This window comes from Monodon monoceros, unplaced genomic scaffold (assembly GCF_005190385.1).
Source record: "Monodon monoceros isolate NGI ecotype Baffin Bay Population unplaced genomic scaffold, NGI_Narwhal_1 Super_Scaffold_1, whole genome shotgun sequence".
Lineage (NCBI taxonomy): Eukaryota > Metazoa > Chordata > Mammalia > Artiodactyla > Monodontidae > Monodon > Monodon monoceros.
The window spans coordinates 16,060,900-16,076,060 of NW_021703765.1; the positions used below are offsets into that span (position 1 = coordinate 16,060,900).

The following is a 15,161-nucleotide window of genomic DNA, read 5'->3' on the forward strand; positions in this document are numbered from 1 at the left end:
AGATGGTCCTAACTATTCCAATTACTGCATAACATTCCCAGTAGGGGCCTGGGGGCAGGACCCACAGCCAACATGTACAAATACTTATCTTAAGTGTTTTAGATAAAACCAGAAATACTCCCAAGTCCACTGAGGTCAGATTTTGCCACCAAATGAGTTAGTTTCCTACAAACCTACAACAATGTTTTCTTTCCAGGGCTTTTTGGATTTTCCAACTGCATGGGATTATGGGCCCGTATTAGGTTGCAGAATAATACTTAAAATATGTTTCCTACAGATGCCGCCCTGCCCCGCACGTTCACACTGCTCTCGAAAGCGCAAAAAAATTGCGTGTGAAATCCTAGAATTGCTCAGGGAAACAAAAACATCCCCTCAACTCTGAAATAATTGGCCAAATATTTAAAGTTTTATCTTCAAGACTGTTAAACACACAAACCACTAGACACTTGACCTTCCCATTACGGCGAGTTCTGTACTGTATCACCATAAGGGTTTTTAGAATAGAATTTTAAAAGAGAGGCGCCATCAATTATGCTTCACAGCATTATGGCAGGAAGAAAAAACTATGATCAATAGAAAGAGGGCTGGGTTATGATAAAGCTCCACCCCAATGGCAGGAAGATGAATGTCATGGAGCACATATTTTTTTCCCAGTTACGCAGATAAATACATGGTAGGTACTCACATTCGGATCTCCAGGACCCATATGTTGTCAAGACGCGAATTTACAGAAGAAATGAAGCCTTCATCAGCATTAAAAATCTTGATTGACTTCCTCACCAGTGTGAAGAGCAGAGTCCCTTACCACATCTTCAAAGTTGGATACACCCAGATTTCTCCTTGCGTTCAGATATTTTTAAATCCTCCCTTAAGTTACCAAGTTGGATGAGACTAGATACCAAAGGACTTCTAAAGAGAGCCTGGGGTAGGTTCTAGAATTACAGAAGGTGTGTTTCCTACCCACACCACCCCCACCTTGTAAGGGTGTTACAGTTTATGCTACTAGATGACTTTGTTTTTTGTTGTTTTTTTCTTGCGGTACACGGGCCTCTCACTGTTGTGGCCTCTCCCGTTGCGGAGCACAGGCTCCGGACGCTTGGGCTCGAACCCGTGTCCCCTGCATCGGCAGGCAGACTCTCAACCACTGTGCCACCAGGGAAGCCCTAGATGACTTTGTTTTATGGATATATGTGTTTCTCCCTGTCCCTGCGACCCTAAAGGAGAAAGTGTTAAATAATCATGGGGTAAGAACACAAGGGACAGAGAACACAAGGGACAGATTAAGACAATTTACATAGAATAAAACGTGCCTTTCCCATAATAACTATGGAGGTCAGACCTCTGGCACACTTAAACACAACACAGGATCCTTGTTTTACTTTTGCCCTATGCTTCAGAATTTCTATTAGGCAATAAGTGCAGAATCCAATTAAACCTCCTTGTCAGTAACAGCCACATGTGTTTGATTCCCCAAATATGCCTATCTACCACTTTCAAAGTTTTCAGCCCACTCACCCCTGGTGCACACTCATTTGTCGGAGATCCCTTCTGTTCTCTCCTCTTCCTCCTGTGGAAATCCTCGATCCTTCCAGGCTCCAGGCAGCCAGCACCTCCTCCTCATCTTCCCAGAACAAGCCACCCTATAATAACCAGCCTCTCTGTGCTCTGCGTTCCTAAGTCGTGACTACTGAGGCCACTCCTCTGCTGCTGACTCACGTGCCTTTCTGTATTGTTTGTCCTTTTTCAAGTGTGTAAATCTTAATATTATACTCTTAAACTAGCTGCAAGTCACTTACAGCCACTGTCTACTTCTTGGGCAAGTCTGCATTCTCCATAGAACTGTGCAGAGAACAAGCCCTGAATAAGTATCTCTCTGTTGCTTGACTTCTTACTCATCATATGATAGGGTAACTTCTTCCCAGGGTCACACATTTGGAAACGTCGTCTTGCCTGAGTTGCCAAAACATGGAATTCTCAACACATACCTGATACTGATCAACTAGACACAGAATGTATTTTCTGTGCAAATCTCATTTTCTTACACTTCCTTCATTTTCTTCACTTTTCCACAGGGTGGGAGCCACAGGGTCATTTCCTAAACTGTTCTGAGTTATGAGCTCAAGTAAATGCAAAGAAATAAGAAAACGAAAAAAAAGAAAAGCTTCACAGCAAACCTCATTTTCAGCAATATTACCTAATACCCCAAACTAACATTATAAGTCACTTACAATTAACAAAAGCAAAAACTTTTTAACAAATGACTTATGGAATTCACACACTCTTGTGTGAGAAACTTAAATATTCAAATCTAAAGGACACAAAAAATATTAATGTTTGAGGACTAAGGGAGAAAATAACAGAACAGTTAATGCCAGATACCTGATTACATTGTTGATAACCACTTAGAAACAGGAAAGGGAGTTCATACTTTTAAAATGTATCATTAATTCAACACCCATTTATGATAAAAACTCTCCAGAAAGTGGGCATAGAGGGAAACTACATCAACATAATAAAGGCCATATATGACAAACCCACAGCAAACATCATTCTCAATGGTGAAAAACTGAAAGCATTTCCTCTAAGATCAGGAACAAAACAAGGATGTCCACTCTCGCCACTATTATTCAACATAATTTTGGAAGTCCTAGCCATGGCAATCAGAGAAGAAAAAGAAATAAAAGGAATCCAAATTGGAAGAGAAGACGTAAAACTGTCACTGTTTGCAGATGACATGATACTATGCATAGAAAATTCTAAAGACGTCACCAGAAAACAACTAGAGCTAATCAATGAATTTAGTAAAGTCACAGGATACAAAATCAATACACAGAAATCTCTTGCATTCCTATACACTAACAACGAAAGATCACAAAGAGAAATCGAGGAAACAATCCCATTTACCATTGCAACAAGAAGAATAAAACACCTAGGAATAAACCTACCTAAGGAGGCAAAAGACCTGTACACAGAAAACTATAAGATACTGATGAAAGAAACCAAAGATGACCCAAACAGATGGAGAGATATACCATATTCTTGGATTGGAAGAATCAATACTGTGAAAATGACTATACTACCCAAAGCAATCTACAGATTCAATGCAATCTCTATCAAATTACCAATGGCATTTTTCACAGAACTAGAACAAAAAATTTTACAATTTGTGTGGAAATACAAAAATCCCCAAATAGCCAAAGCAATCTTGAGAAAGAAAAACGGAGCTGGAGGAATCAGGCTCCCTGACTTCAGACTATACTACAAAGGTACAGTAATCAAGGCAGTATGGTACCGGCACAAAAACAGAAATATAGATCAACGGAATAGGACAGAAAGCCCAGAGATAAACCCATGCACCTATAATAGGTCACCTAATCTATGACAAAGGAGGCAAAAATATACAATGGAGAAAAGACGGCCTCTTCAATAAGTGGCGCTGGGAAAACTGTACAGCTACATGTGAAAGAATGAAATTAGAACACTCCCTAACACCATACACAAAAATAAACTCAAAATGGATTAAAGACCTAAATTTCAGGCTAGACACTATAAAACTCTTAGAGGAAAAGATAGGAAGAACACTCTTTGACATAAATCACAGTAAGATCTTTTTTGACCCACCTCCTAGAGTAATGAAAATAAAAACAAAAATAAATAAATGGGACCTAATTAAAATTAAAAGCTTTTGCACAGCAAAGGATATCATAAACAAGTTGAAAAGACAACCCTCAGAATGGGAGAAAATATTTGCAAATGAAGCAATTGACAAAGGATTAATCTCCAAAATATACAAACAGCTCATGCAGCTCAATATCAAAACAAAAACAAACAACCCAATCCAAAAATGGGCAGAAGACCTAAATAGACATTTCTCCAAAGAAGATATACAGATTGCCAACAAACACATGAAAGGATGCTCAACATCACTAATTATTAGAGAAATGCAAATCAAAACTACCATGAGGTATCACCTCACATGGGTCAGAATGGCCATCATCAAAAAATCTACAAACAATAAATGATGGAGAGGGTGTGGAGAAAAGGGAACCCTCTTGCACTGTTGGTGGGAATGTAAATTGATACAAGCACTATGGAGAACAGTATGGAAGTTCTTTAAAAAACTAAAAATAGAACTACCATATGACCTAGCAATACCACTACTGGGCACATACCCTGAGAAAACCATACTTGAAAAAGACACATCACCCCAACGTTCACTACAGCACTATTTACAATAGCCAGGACATGGAAGCAACCTAAATGTCCATCAACAGAGGAATGGATAAAGAAGATGTGATACACATATACAGTGGAATATTACCCAGCCATAAAAAGGAACGAAATTGGGTCACTTGCAGAGATGTGGATGGACCTAGAGACTGTCATACAGAGTGAAGTAAGTCAGAAAGAGAAAAGCAAATATCGTATGAGAACGCATATGTGTGGAATCTAGAAAAATGGTACAGATGATTTTATTTGCAAAGCAGAAATAGAGATACAGATGTAGAGAACAAACATATGGACACCAACGGGGAAAGGGGGCTGGGATGAATTGCGAGATTGGGATTGACATATATACACTATTGATACTATGTATAAAATAGATAACTAATGAGAATCTACTGGATAGCACCAGGAACTGTACTCAATGCTCTGTGGTGACCTAAATGGGAAGGAAATCCAGAAGAGAGGGGATATAAGTATACATATAGCTGATTCTCTTTGCTGTAACAGTAGGAACTAACACAACATTGTAAAGCAACTACACTCCAATAAAAATTAATGAAAAATAAATAAATTTAAAAAATATATCACTAGCTCATTATGCACCACTATAAACTTTTATTCCAACTGTACAAGTTCTCACTGTCTTTTTTCATGCTTTTGTCGTCTGTTGCTGATCTTTTCCCCAAGCCTGAAAAGGTTTCCTTTCAAAATAAAGATGTGTAAACTTCATCGTAGATGTGAATTTTCACACACCAAACAAACTCTTAAACAGCCCTTAATAAAGGCACATTATTGAGAAAACATTCATTGTAAGTAACCTCAAAATTTTTCATTGAAGTATAATTGACTTACAATACTGTGTTAGTTTCAGGTGTAGAGCAAAGTGATGCAGTTATATATATAATGTATATGTATATACATATCCTTTTGCAGACTCCCTCCCATTATGCGTTATTACAAGATATTGAATATAATTTCTGTGCAGCTGACATGGATGGAGGTACCATCCAACAGTGATCATAATTACATCAAATATAAGCTTCTTGGGGATGTGGCCGGTGTCACCACAAAAGTGAGATGCAATCTCTCTCTTCACTGGGTCACTGGGGGGAAAGTGTGTTAGATGACCCCAAGCAAGTGAGCATACAGGTAGCATGCCTGTTTGCAGCGGGCCTCCTTATAAATGAACACAAAGCGATCAGAATGCGAGAAACAGCATGGAGAGGGAAAGCTCTGCATTCTAGCCAGATGCCGCTTATTAGCTGCTAATGAGATTTACACTCTATATATTCGACAGTCTGTAATTTTGAGAAAATTTTAAAAGGCAACTAGGTCCTCCTATGGAGAACACAGAAGAAACGAGCCCCCTGATTTTATGTGATTGGGAAAGATGTTCTACAGCAGGGCTTCCAGCACTTTGCCATGCATAGCAATCACCTGAGGATTGTGTTTAAATGCATTCTGATTAAGGAGGTGTGAGGTGAGCCCCGAGAATCTGCATTCCTAACAAGCTCCCAGGCGATACTGCAGGTGGGTGTAGCAAGGCTCTAAGGGTGATTAGAATACAGCTCACTCAGGAGAGAACCGCAGGTGTAGAAAAGTGCACGGATCTCACATAAAGAGCTCAGGCTGGGACGTCCAGACCGGAGAAATACAAGTTTATATGTTGGTGCTCCCCAAGGCCTTATCTTTTTTTTTTTTTTTTGCGGTACGCAGGCCTCTCACTGCTGTGGCCTCTCCCGTTGCGGAGCACAGGCTCCAGACGCGCAGGCTCAGCGGCCATGGCTCAGCGGCCATGGCTCACGGGCCCAGCCGCTCCGCGGCACAGGGGATCTTCCCGGACCCGGTCACGAACCCATGTCCCCTACGTCGGCAGGCGGACTCTCAACCACTGCGCCACCAGGGAAGCCCCTCAAGGCCTTTGACTGCTTTTCATGCTACAATGCTCACTGGGTGGGCTCACATCCGGCTCCTTTTCCATGACTATGAACTGCTAAGTGGCAGCCACGTTGACTCCAGCCAGGACCCTAAGCTTGGGCACCAGAAAAGCAAAGAGGGGACCCTTCTGGCGATCCCAACCCAGTGATGATGCACCCCAGCCGCAAGCCCTCACCTCCTCTGTTCCACATCTTCTTAATGCAGCCAAGTATTAACCTAATCACCCAAGCCAAACACATGGGAATCACCCACTCTGAATTGGTTCTTTGTAACCTCAAAGATAGAGTCCAGACGACCGTGGCATCCAAGGTCTGCCCGGTTCTAGCCTCTGCTTGCCCCTCCGAGGTCATCTTCCATGTGCCTTCCACACTTAGCCAAGGGGGAACTTCGTTTAGTTCTCCGATCACACCATGACCTTTCTCCTCTGCTGGAAATGCCCTGATCCCACCCGGTCTGCACTTGACCCTCACTCGACCTGAAAGAGCAGCTCAACTGTCTCTGAGAAGGGCTTCTTAATGCCAAACCCCACGCCCGCTGTCAGAATCCGCCCAGTACGGCCATCGTTTACTTATGTGTCCGCTACTGCGACTGGCCTAGAAGCTCCTTGAGAACAGGGCCATGGCCCGGTCACTTGCGTACACGACATTCGGTCACACAGTAGCTTCCCACAAGTAACTGCTTTACAGGGTACGGTGATGGCCCAAGGGCAGGTTAGGCACGGGGGGGTGGTGGTGATGTGTGGTGCAGTGGGTAAACCTCCAGCTCCGTGGTAAACAAAGACTGGAGAATATCACTAGACAAATCACAGAACACCCAGAATTCACATGCTGGGCAGTGGCCGTCTCTATTATTTGCAAGCATAATACCGCTAAGAGAGGGGTAAATCGGACGGAAATACAACAGCCTCACTCACAATTTCTTGGTTCTTTTTCTCATGTCATGGCTGAAACCAAGAAATCCAATAGTAATGGAGCGGAAGCCGAAAGTGAAGGCTTATCTGCTCTGAGGGAGTCTGAATGAGAGGCAATTAATAAAGGATTAAGGCTAAGTAAGACCACAGTGGAACATGCGACCACAGCATGCTGAATGCTGAAAACCAGAGTGGCAATTAGGCAGGGAAAACCCACGATGGGTAAAACCCTCGCCACGTCGAGGAACAGCTTGCAAGGAGCCCCACGGAGCCAGTCCCCTCTTGTGAGCAGAGCTCTCTGTGTGACCGAAGACGGAAGCTCGACCCTGACCTGTGGAGAAAGTCTGTAAGAAAGGCTGGCGGTGAGACTTTCCCCTCAGGGTCCTGAGAGCCACCCAGCCAATTCCATTCTACTAATGCTTAAAGGTGGGGCGAGGCCACTTCCAGACAACTCACCTCAAAGTATGGACGACTCAGAAGAAATTACAGCCTCCTGATTACCCAAGTCAGGACCACAAGGGCACCCGGTGGCTCCCCTCACGGCCCCTCAAGGCTCAAGTGTCTGGTTTCCTCTGCGGATCCTTCACTCAGTACATTCAGAAGCACCTACTACGTCACAGACACTGGCCTAGGCACCTGAGATACACCAGGGAAGAAAACATGTGAACCCCCTACCTTTGTGGACTTTCCCCGCTAGCAAGGGGAAACAGGTGGTAAACATACAGATGACAAACACTAAAGAGAAGAGAAACACAGCAGGCAAAGGGGACTGACATTGGAAGGTGGAAGGAGGCACTGGTTGCAGCTTATCAGGATGGTCCCGGGACCTGTCTGAAACAGCGATTTTTGAATGACTTGCAGGAAATGAGAAATCATTAAGTGGAAGACGCTCACAAAAATTTAACAGTTGCACACTTGACAAATATAGGATTTTTTCCCCTTCTTTAATGGCTGCCTTGGTTTACTTGATTTAGGGTAACATAGCAACGTCATTGAGGGCATGCACCCTGGAGTAAGACGCACCAAGTTTGTTTTCTAGTTCCGCCACCTGAAACTGGAAATAATCGGATGTCATGATGGCTATCAGTCAATCTCATCAAATGGTAAGGGAGGCCTCCAACCCTTTACTTCAGCGCTTGGTGAGCTGCAGGTGTCTGCAGTCGTCCCACAGCTTCCCTGCCCCCGAGCACAGCACGGGAACTTGTGGCCGTGACGACCTGAGAAACGCGGAACACAATGTCTCGTTCTCAGGGATGCTGGGTTAAGTGCAGGAAGTATGGACGGCGTCTCATAAACGTACTGTTCTGCGCGTGTCCACATTCACCCGTCCCTCGCAGTATTTCACCTATACTTTCAAAATAGTAACAAGCCATTCCAAGGCTTGGATCCATAAGTTGCTAAAATAAATTTTGACTTCAAAAATGGGAGCTCAATGTTGGAGGTCACGTAACTTAACATGACTCCATTTGGCAACTGACAGAACTTGTGTCATGTCAACGGTACAGCCCCAAGTTCAACCCTCTGCCTCTGTATCTAGGCTGCCACACCGCTTAGAAGGCGGAATAATTCGTTCATTCTGGGCTACTCCATAGATGAGCATGTGCCTGGCTTCCAACATGCATGAGATGAGATAAACATGTCTGATGGGCAGAATTTTTTTTTTCCAGGAAACATCTTTTCATTCTGCTCTAATAGATCAGTGGTGGATTTTTACCCTTCTAGGTATAATAATGCATAGCTTTCTATGGGAAAGATGTTTTAAAGGTCTTTTTTTTTTTTTTTTTTTTGTGGTATGCGGGCCTCTCCCGTTGCGGAGCACAGGCTCCAGATGCGCAGGCTCAGCGGCCATGGCTCACGGGCCCAGCCACTCTGCGGCATGTGGGATCTTCCCAGACCGGGACACGAACCCGCATCCCCTGCATCGGCAGGCGGACTCTCAACCACTGCGCCGCCAGGGAAGCCCTTAAAGGGTTTTTTAAAGCAGGTTTTCTAACCACTATCCTAGAGTCGGCCACAACTTTCAAATTAACCAAAAACAGCCATACTGGAAAATGTTAGAATCTACCATATGAAAGAAAAGGAAAAAAGGCTTGTCCACCCATGCAGTTGTTATTCCCATGCTTGGTTGGTTACTATTGGCTGAAGCTCCCTGCAGATGCTATGCGGCCCAAGGGCCCGGGCACCGATGGGCACTTGGCCTCCCCAGCACCCAGCTCCCAAGTGGCCCCCCGAGGGGCTCCGGGGCACATTTGTTGAATAAATAACCAAGCCTCGCCTCAAGAATGGGAGGCCGTTTAGACCCTTACTGCTGTGCTCTTCATCTGGAGCTCACAAACTGCTTTTTATTTTGTTCTCTGCCCACACTTCTCCCCTCCCCCACAAAAAGCAGCCAAGCCAAATATAGATTGTTCACAAGCATGACAAAAGGGTGATTTAATTATGATGCGGTCCATACCTAGGATGGGGCAACTGCAGGAGGCCTGCAGCTCAGGGCAGATGCCAGGGAGGGCCGGGGTGCCTCCCCCACAAGTGCTCTGCTGAGTCTCGCTGGGGAGTCTGTGGGTCTCAGCCTTGAACTGGTGGTTATTGCTGGCTTTGTCATCAAAGCTCTCTGTACTGTGTCATGCTCAAAATCTAATTTTCATGGCAACAGCCCTGCAGTAGGTGATGCCTCATCTCCTGGGATTTGCAGTTCCGGGTGAGTGACAGGGCCCTGGTTTGGTCTTCCCGTTCTCACTCACTCTCTCTTTCTCTGACAGGCATACCTCTCAGCTGACATAATCTTTCTAGCCATTAAGCTCTTTATTTCCTTTGGAAACAGAGTTCCACTGGCACACACACACACGCAGGGAAAATCACTCCATCTTCCGTGTGTGGCCTCCCGTTTATGAAAAAAAATTTAAAAGAAAAAAAATTTTTAACTAGCTAACGAAATTAGGGGACATATTTTTGCCAGTTTGATTAATCTCACCCATCAATTAAATCATAATTGTCTTTGATTGCCATCCTCACTCAGCCCCAAGCTTAAGGGCTGTTCAAGTATGTATTCAAAAATAAAATCAAAATAAATAAATAAATAAAACCAAGTGAAAACAGTAAGAGACAGGGGAAGAAGCAATCAACCTTTTAAAAGAATTTTAGATCCACAAAAACTGCCAAGCATAAGTGAAAAACAGGTACCCCTCAATGTCTAGCACAAAGATAATAAATATTCAGTCACTGACAGACTCAAAGAATAAGGAGAAGACGAATTATTTCAAAGTAACGAACACAGTATTACAAATGTCCTCAATAACCTTGTCGATGAGTTAAAATAGTCACACACCCTATTATCAGACAGGACAGTGTCCTTCAGACATATCACTCACTAACCTCACATACAATTATGCCCTTGAAAAACCTCAACACAACAGGGCAAGGAAGAAAAAGTGGGACATATTAAAATGCCTTAAAGCCCGCCACACCATTTCCTTTAACGAAGCTGGAGACTTCCTTGAGTCTCAGGCTAGTCTACTTAGCATGGCAGATCTCGGCCAAAATCAACTCGCCAACCCTGTTGAGTTGCACGTTCAAATCCCTGCACTGGAAAATGCTCCCACAGATCACAGCCGCAGGACTGCACCTGGCCTCTGGTCCAGACTCTGTGACCAAATGCCCTCCATAATGTGACGGGGTTTCCAGTCACTGACCTGAGTCAGAGGTGCTTTATGATCACATGTGACCCAGTTGCCTGCAGCGGCAGGATGAGTAACAGTGCAGTGAGCAGGACAGCTTACATCATTGCAGGTGGTGCTTTTTTAATGGGTTCCTATTCAACTCCATTTACCCCACCGGAATCTATCATCTCTGAGTTCCCACCTAGTGTGAAGTGACACCGCTAACTGCCTCTGGGAGGTGACGCTCTGTCACGTGTCCATGTGCTGTTCCAAAAATTTCCACGGACGTGTCCGTTCTCTAGGAGAAGGAGAATCAACGCTTTGTTTTCAGGGACAATGTCAACCGGGAGCTGGAACTTTAACCTTTTTCCCAGTAACTAGTCTTCTAAGATGAATAAGCAGCTCACAACTCGTCAACAGCTGAGAGCACAGCAGGTGGTTATCTGGAAAGAGCTCATGATTCTTTTGGCTCATACTGTTTTGGCGACAACACTGAAGCAGGAAGGATTTTCTCTACGATCTAGACCTCAGGCCTTTAGAGGACCCAGGAACAAAGCCAGCCATCTTGGACTCCAGGAGGGCAGCTGGGGGGTCTCAGCCAGGCCTGAGCCCCAAGTCCTGGCCAGCGGGCGGGATGGCACGGGGAGCTGCCTACCTGTGACCCCGTCTACCTGGATACAGAGAAAACCCAGCCAAGGGTGGAGGGCACACAAATATTGACTGTAGGTGAAGGCATGCCAAGTGAGCCTCGGTGGAATTCTGAGCCACTGAAAACATGGTTGAGATAGGTTTTGAAAACACCAGGGAACCTGTGCTTCTGCCATCACCGTGAAGGTGAATGAACTCAGATGCCCCTGGGATCCGAGGGGAGAGGCCGGCAGGCAGGCTACGAGCCCACCTGTACAACGAGAAGCCCTCGACGTTGCTAGAGCATTAAATCATCATTAACTCAAAACACACAGGAGGGAAATCACAAGGCGGAACAGACTTCTGCCACGGTGAGAAGAGTGGCAGCTCCTGAAAATCGACTCGGAAACGCCCTCAGAAGTACAGGCTGATGTACTACCTCGAACGAACCACAAAAAATCAGAACGACCCTCCCGCCCCAACGCAACCGTCATAACCCCCAAAGTCTTATCAACTGCCTCTAAGATGCTGTCAGTAAGTACAGAGGGCTCCCCATACCCACCAAACAAACCACTTCAGAATAAAACTCTTATATTCCTCAAGTAACAAATTCCCATCATTCTGTCCCTGCCTTCATGTGATATCTTTAAGTCACAGTCCACGGCGATAAGAGAATGCCCTACACGTGGTGTTTTCTAAAATCAACATTTAGTTGCACTACAAGACTCCCCCCAAACGCAAAAAAAAAAGCCTTTTTAAATTAAAAAAAAAACCCTGCAACAACTGTACATGAGAATCGTTCCCACTGCTTTTCTCCTGTCTAAATAGAAAGCATTTCCTTTTCCTGTCTCCTTAAAAATTTCACCATCATCTTCCCCAAATTCCCATGGGAATGAAAGTTCACCTCTTCCTCACAAACATTTAGAAAAGGTGGTGGGGGGAGGGAGGCACTACCACATAAGTCCTTTAAACTCCCTCTTAGGGTTTAGTCGCTTGCTTTTTCTTTGATGGGCACAATCTAACTTGAACACGTGTAAACAACATACTTCACAATGTGAAATAAAGAATAACTCGGATTTGACCACAGGCTTGGGTATTTCACCTTGCTGATGCCTTTTCGTCATCATTTGACATTAGGAACACTTTTCTGAACGTAACCTGGCTCGTTAATGTAAAGGTGTGGCCTGCACTCCAATCCATTTTAGCAACACACAGACATACACTAGCTAGTTAACAGTTTATGAGTCCTCATCAAATGAGACAGTAAAGAAGCAAAAATCCCGCGTTAATCGTAACGCATATCCATACGTGCGAGTAGTAAGGGTGGGAAAATGCTAAGAAAACCTAAAAGGAAGCCAGCTGAATATGTTCTGGGCTTAAACTTTTGCTCTGTCCAATCAAAAATAATAATAAATGCATTTAGAATAAGTCATGTAAGTCAAACATTAAAGATTTCTATCACTACCAACCAAAACTTCAGATATAAACCATAAATCATTCTCCAAGCAAACCATTTCATGACCTAAGATGTTATTTCATCTGAGGCCAAGTACAGCTGGTGTCTCCCTCTTCTCCAGTGAGACTGTTAAGTCAGAAATAATCAGAGAAAACAGAGATCCAAAACAAAACAGGAAGAAAAACGTAACTGTTTCCTCCCCAACCAGTGATTTCCAAATCAGAGAACAACATTCACAGAACTTAAGTGGTCGACATTTTCCATTATTTCCAAAAAGAAAACACGAGTATCCACGGTGCTGTCATCTTCGGAATCAAAAGTGTACCTTTTTCTAAATAGCCAAGACAGAGATAAGAAAGCTGAGAGGAGAGAATCAGGAGAATTCAGACCACAGTTCTTTTCGAGTTTCATTTTTTGCTGCCATCCTGTCTATGTATACGGAGAGCAAAACTGATCAACTACAGCGAACTCTGAACACCAAAAAGAAGTACTTTACAAAGGGAAATCTTGCGCTAGAATAATGCCACCGATACAAAAAGTACATCAAAAGCAAACTCTGTGCCAACAGCAGACGTTGTGCATTCATATAATAAAAGCAGACAGTGGAGTCTTTATCCTTACCTATAGCTGACCTCAAGGCTCATGAAAAGCAAGCCATCTCTCCCGCTGGAAAGCGTCTGGGGGGCTAGCGCTGCAGTCACAGTTGGGACTCTGCCTCCACGACCCTTGGGCTCCCAGCCCCAGCTTCCTTCCCGGTTTTGAAGGGCTGCCCACTCACACCTCTGCTGATTCTCGGGAACCACCACCAGCAAGTTTTAACACAACTGACGAGGAATGCCCCGGAGCTGGCTACTTATAATGATGATTCACTTCAACGACAGCTAGAAAGAAACGCTTGTTGGTGGAAAAGGAGTTGAGTCAACTCCACCCCTACCGTAAGGATTAAGTAACTCCACGCAGCTCAGCAATTAGCTTAAACAGCCTCCAGGTGCCCTAACCTGAGGTTACCCGCAGCGCCGCTTCTCCCCGTGGCAGTTCTCAGCGGGCAGGGAGAGGAGCCCAGGGCTACCAAACAGGAAGGGCAATAACGAGCGTGCACATGGTTTCCTGGATAACTGTAACTTGGGCTAGACTATTTAAAGCTGCTCATTTAAAGCTGTTTCTGAGTTTTCTGGGAAGACAGGCAGTAGAGGTCTGTCCTTCACCTTCTACAGTGAACTCGGCTTCTCTCCAGTTCCCGCGTGGGAGGCTGCGCACCAAGCAGGCGGAGAGCACGACCTGCTACCAGCCCTACCGCGCCCACCAAGAACTTAAAGTCTTCGTGGGGGGGGGGGGGGGCAGGGCAGAGTAAAGGTAACTATGATGCAAACGACAACAGCAAACACAACTGACAGGTTGGGGGCATTTGGTGTCATGAGAGACAGCACCACTCCGTAAATCCACCATCTCTGGTGTGCAAGCCCATCTTCAGATGAACTCATTGGGTGCCCTACGGTATAGGTCAAGGGCAGAGTGAGGTCGGCAGAGCTCACCTGGATACTCTTCAGCACTGTGTCCTCCTTACGGGGTACAGCTCAGCCACCTGACCACCCTTTACTGAACTCCCGAGGCCAAGTTAAGACATGTCTTCTTTCCTTGGCTGGTGACCGGCACACCAGTTACACCTCTGGGCTCTTACTGGAAGCAAGTCAACTCCCACTCTACAACCCCAGCAGGTGCAGCTGCGACAGGAAGTGCTCCCACTTGTAGCAAAAAGCTAACTTTCCACATAAACCCAAACGTTCCTGGCATGTCAGCTGAGAAACGATAATCTAGACTTTCAAGTTCCCACAGGTGTTGGAAGGCTGGGATTCCCAGAGGTGCTGGGACGACAGAACAGGTCACCAGGGGAGCCAGTGACCTCTAGTGGCTGGAAGGATCACTGAAGGCTTGCTGGAGAAAGTCCACACCTGGTTATCCAGAAACCCTGTCCCCAAACACACCCTCAGAGACTCAGGCTGGCAGGTCCAACCATTTTCTGTAGAACTTTCTAAACAATGAGAGAAATACCCTGAGTTTTTAGTACTGAGCAGGTGAGGACACACAAGTGCAAAACAGTGTAATTTAAGAGCAGGAACTCTACCTTCCTTGACTAAAATTAGTATCTAAAATTATAAAATTAAGAGGTTTTACATTCACACACTGACTGGGAGGTTAAAAAAAAATAAGAACCACAATATAGTATACAAAAATATACCTAAACAAGCTGAATAACAATTTTCCTGATGCCTCAAAGATAAAAGGCACCTATACTTCCCATGAAATATCACCCAACTGCTACAGGCTGAATCGTCCACCCACAGATTCT

General features: G+C 44.6%; 1 protein-coding gene across 8 annotated transcripts in view; it reads right to left on the reverse strand.

The window, feature by feature from the left end:
• Positions 1-15,161, reverse strand: part of NEDD4L (NEDD4 like E3 ubiquitin protein ligase) — a 342,431-nt gene that overhangs the window by 165,798 nt on the left and 161,472 nt on the right. Inside the window, exon 1 of one of the 8 annotated variants that reach the window (XM_029220899.1) lies at positions 13,436-13,819. The exons of the other annotated variants lie outside the window; for them this stretch is intronic. Coding sequence (XP_029076732.1) covers positions 13,436-13,458 — 23 coding nt within the window. The 5' untranslated portion in view covers positions 13,459-13,819. Of the gene's footprint in view, positions 1-13,435; positions 13,820-15,161 lie in introns of those variants that run through there. 8 annotated transcript variants of the gene reach the window in all.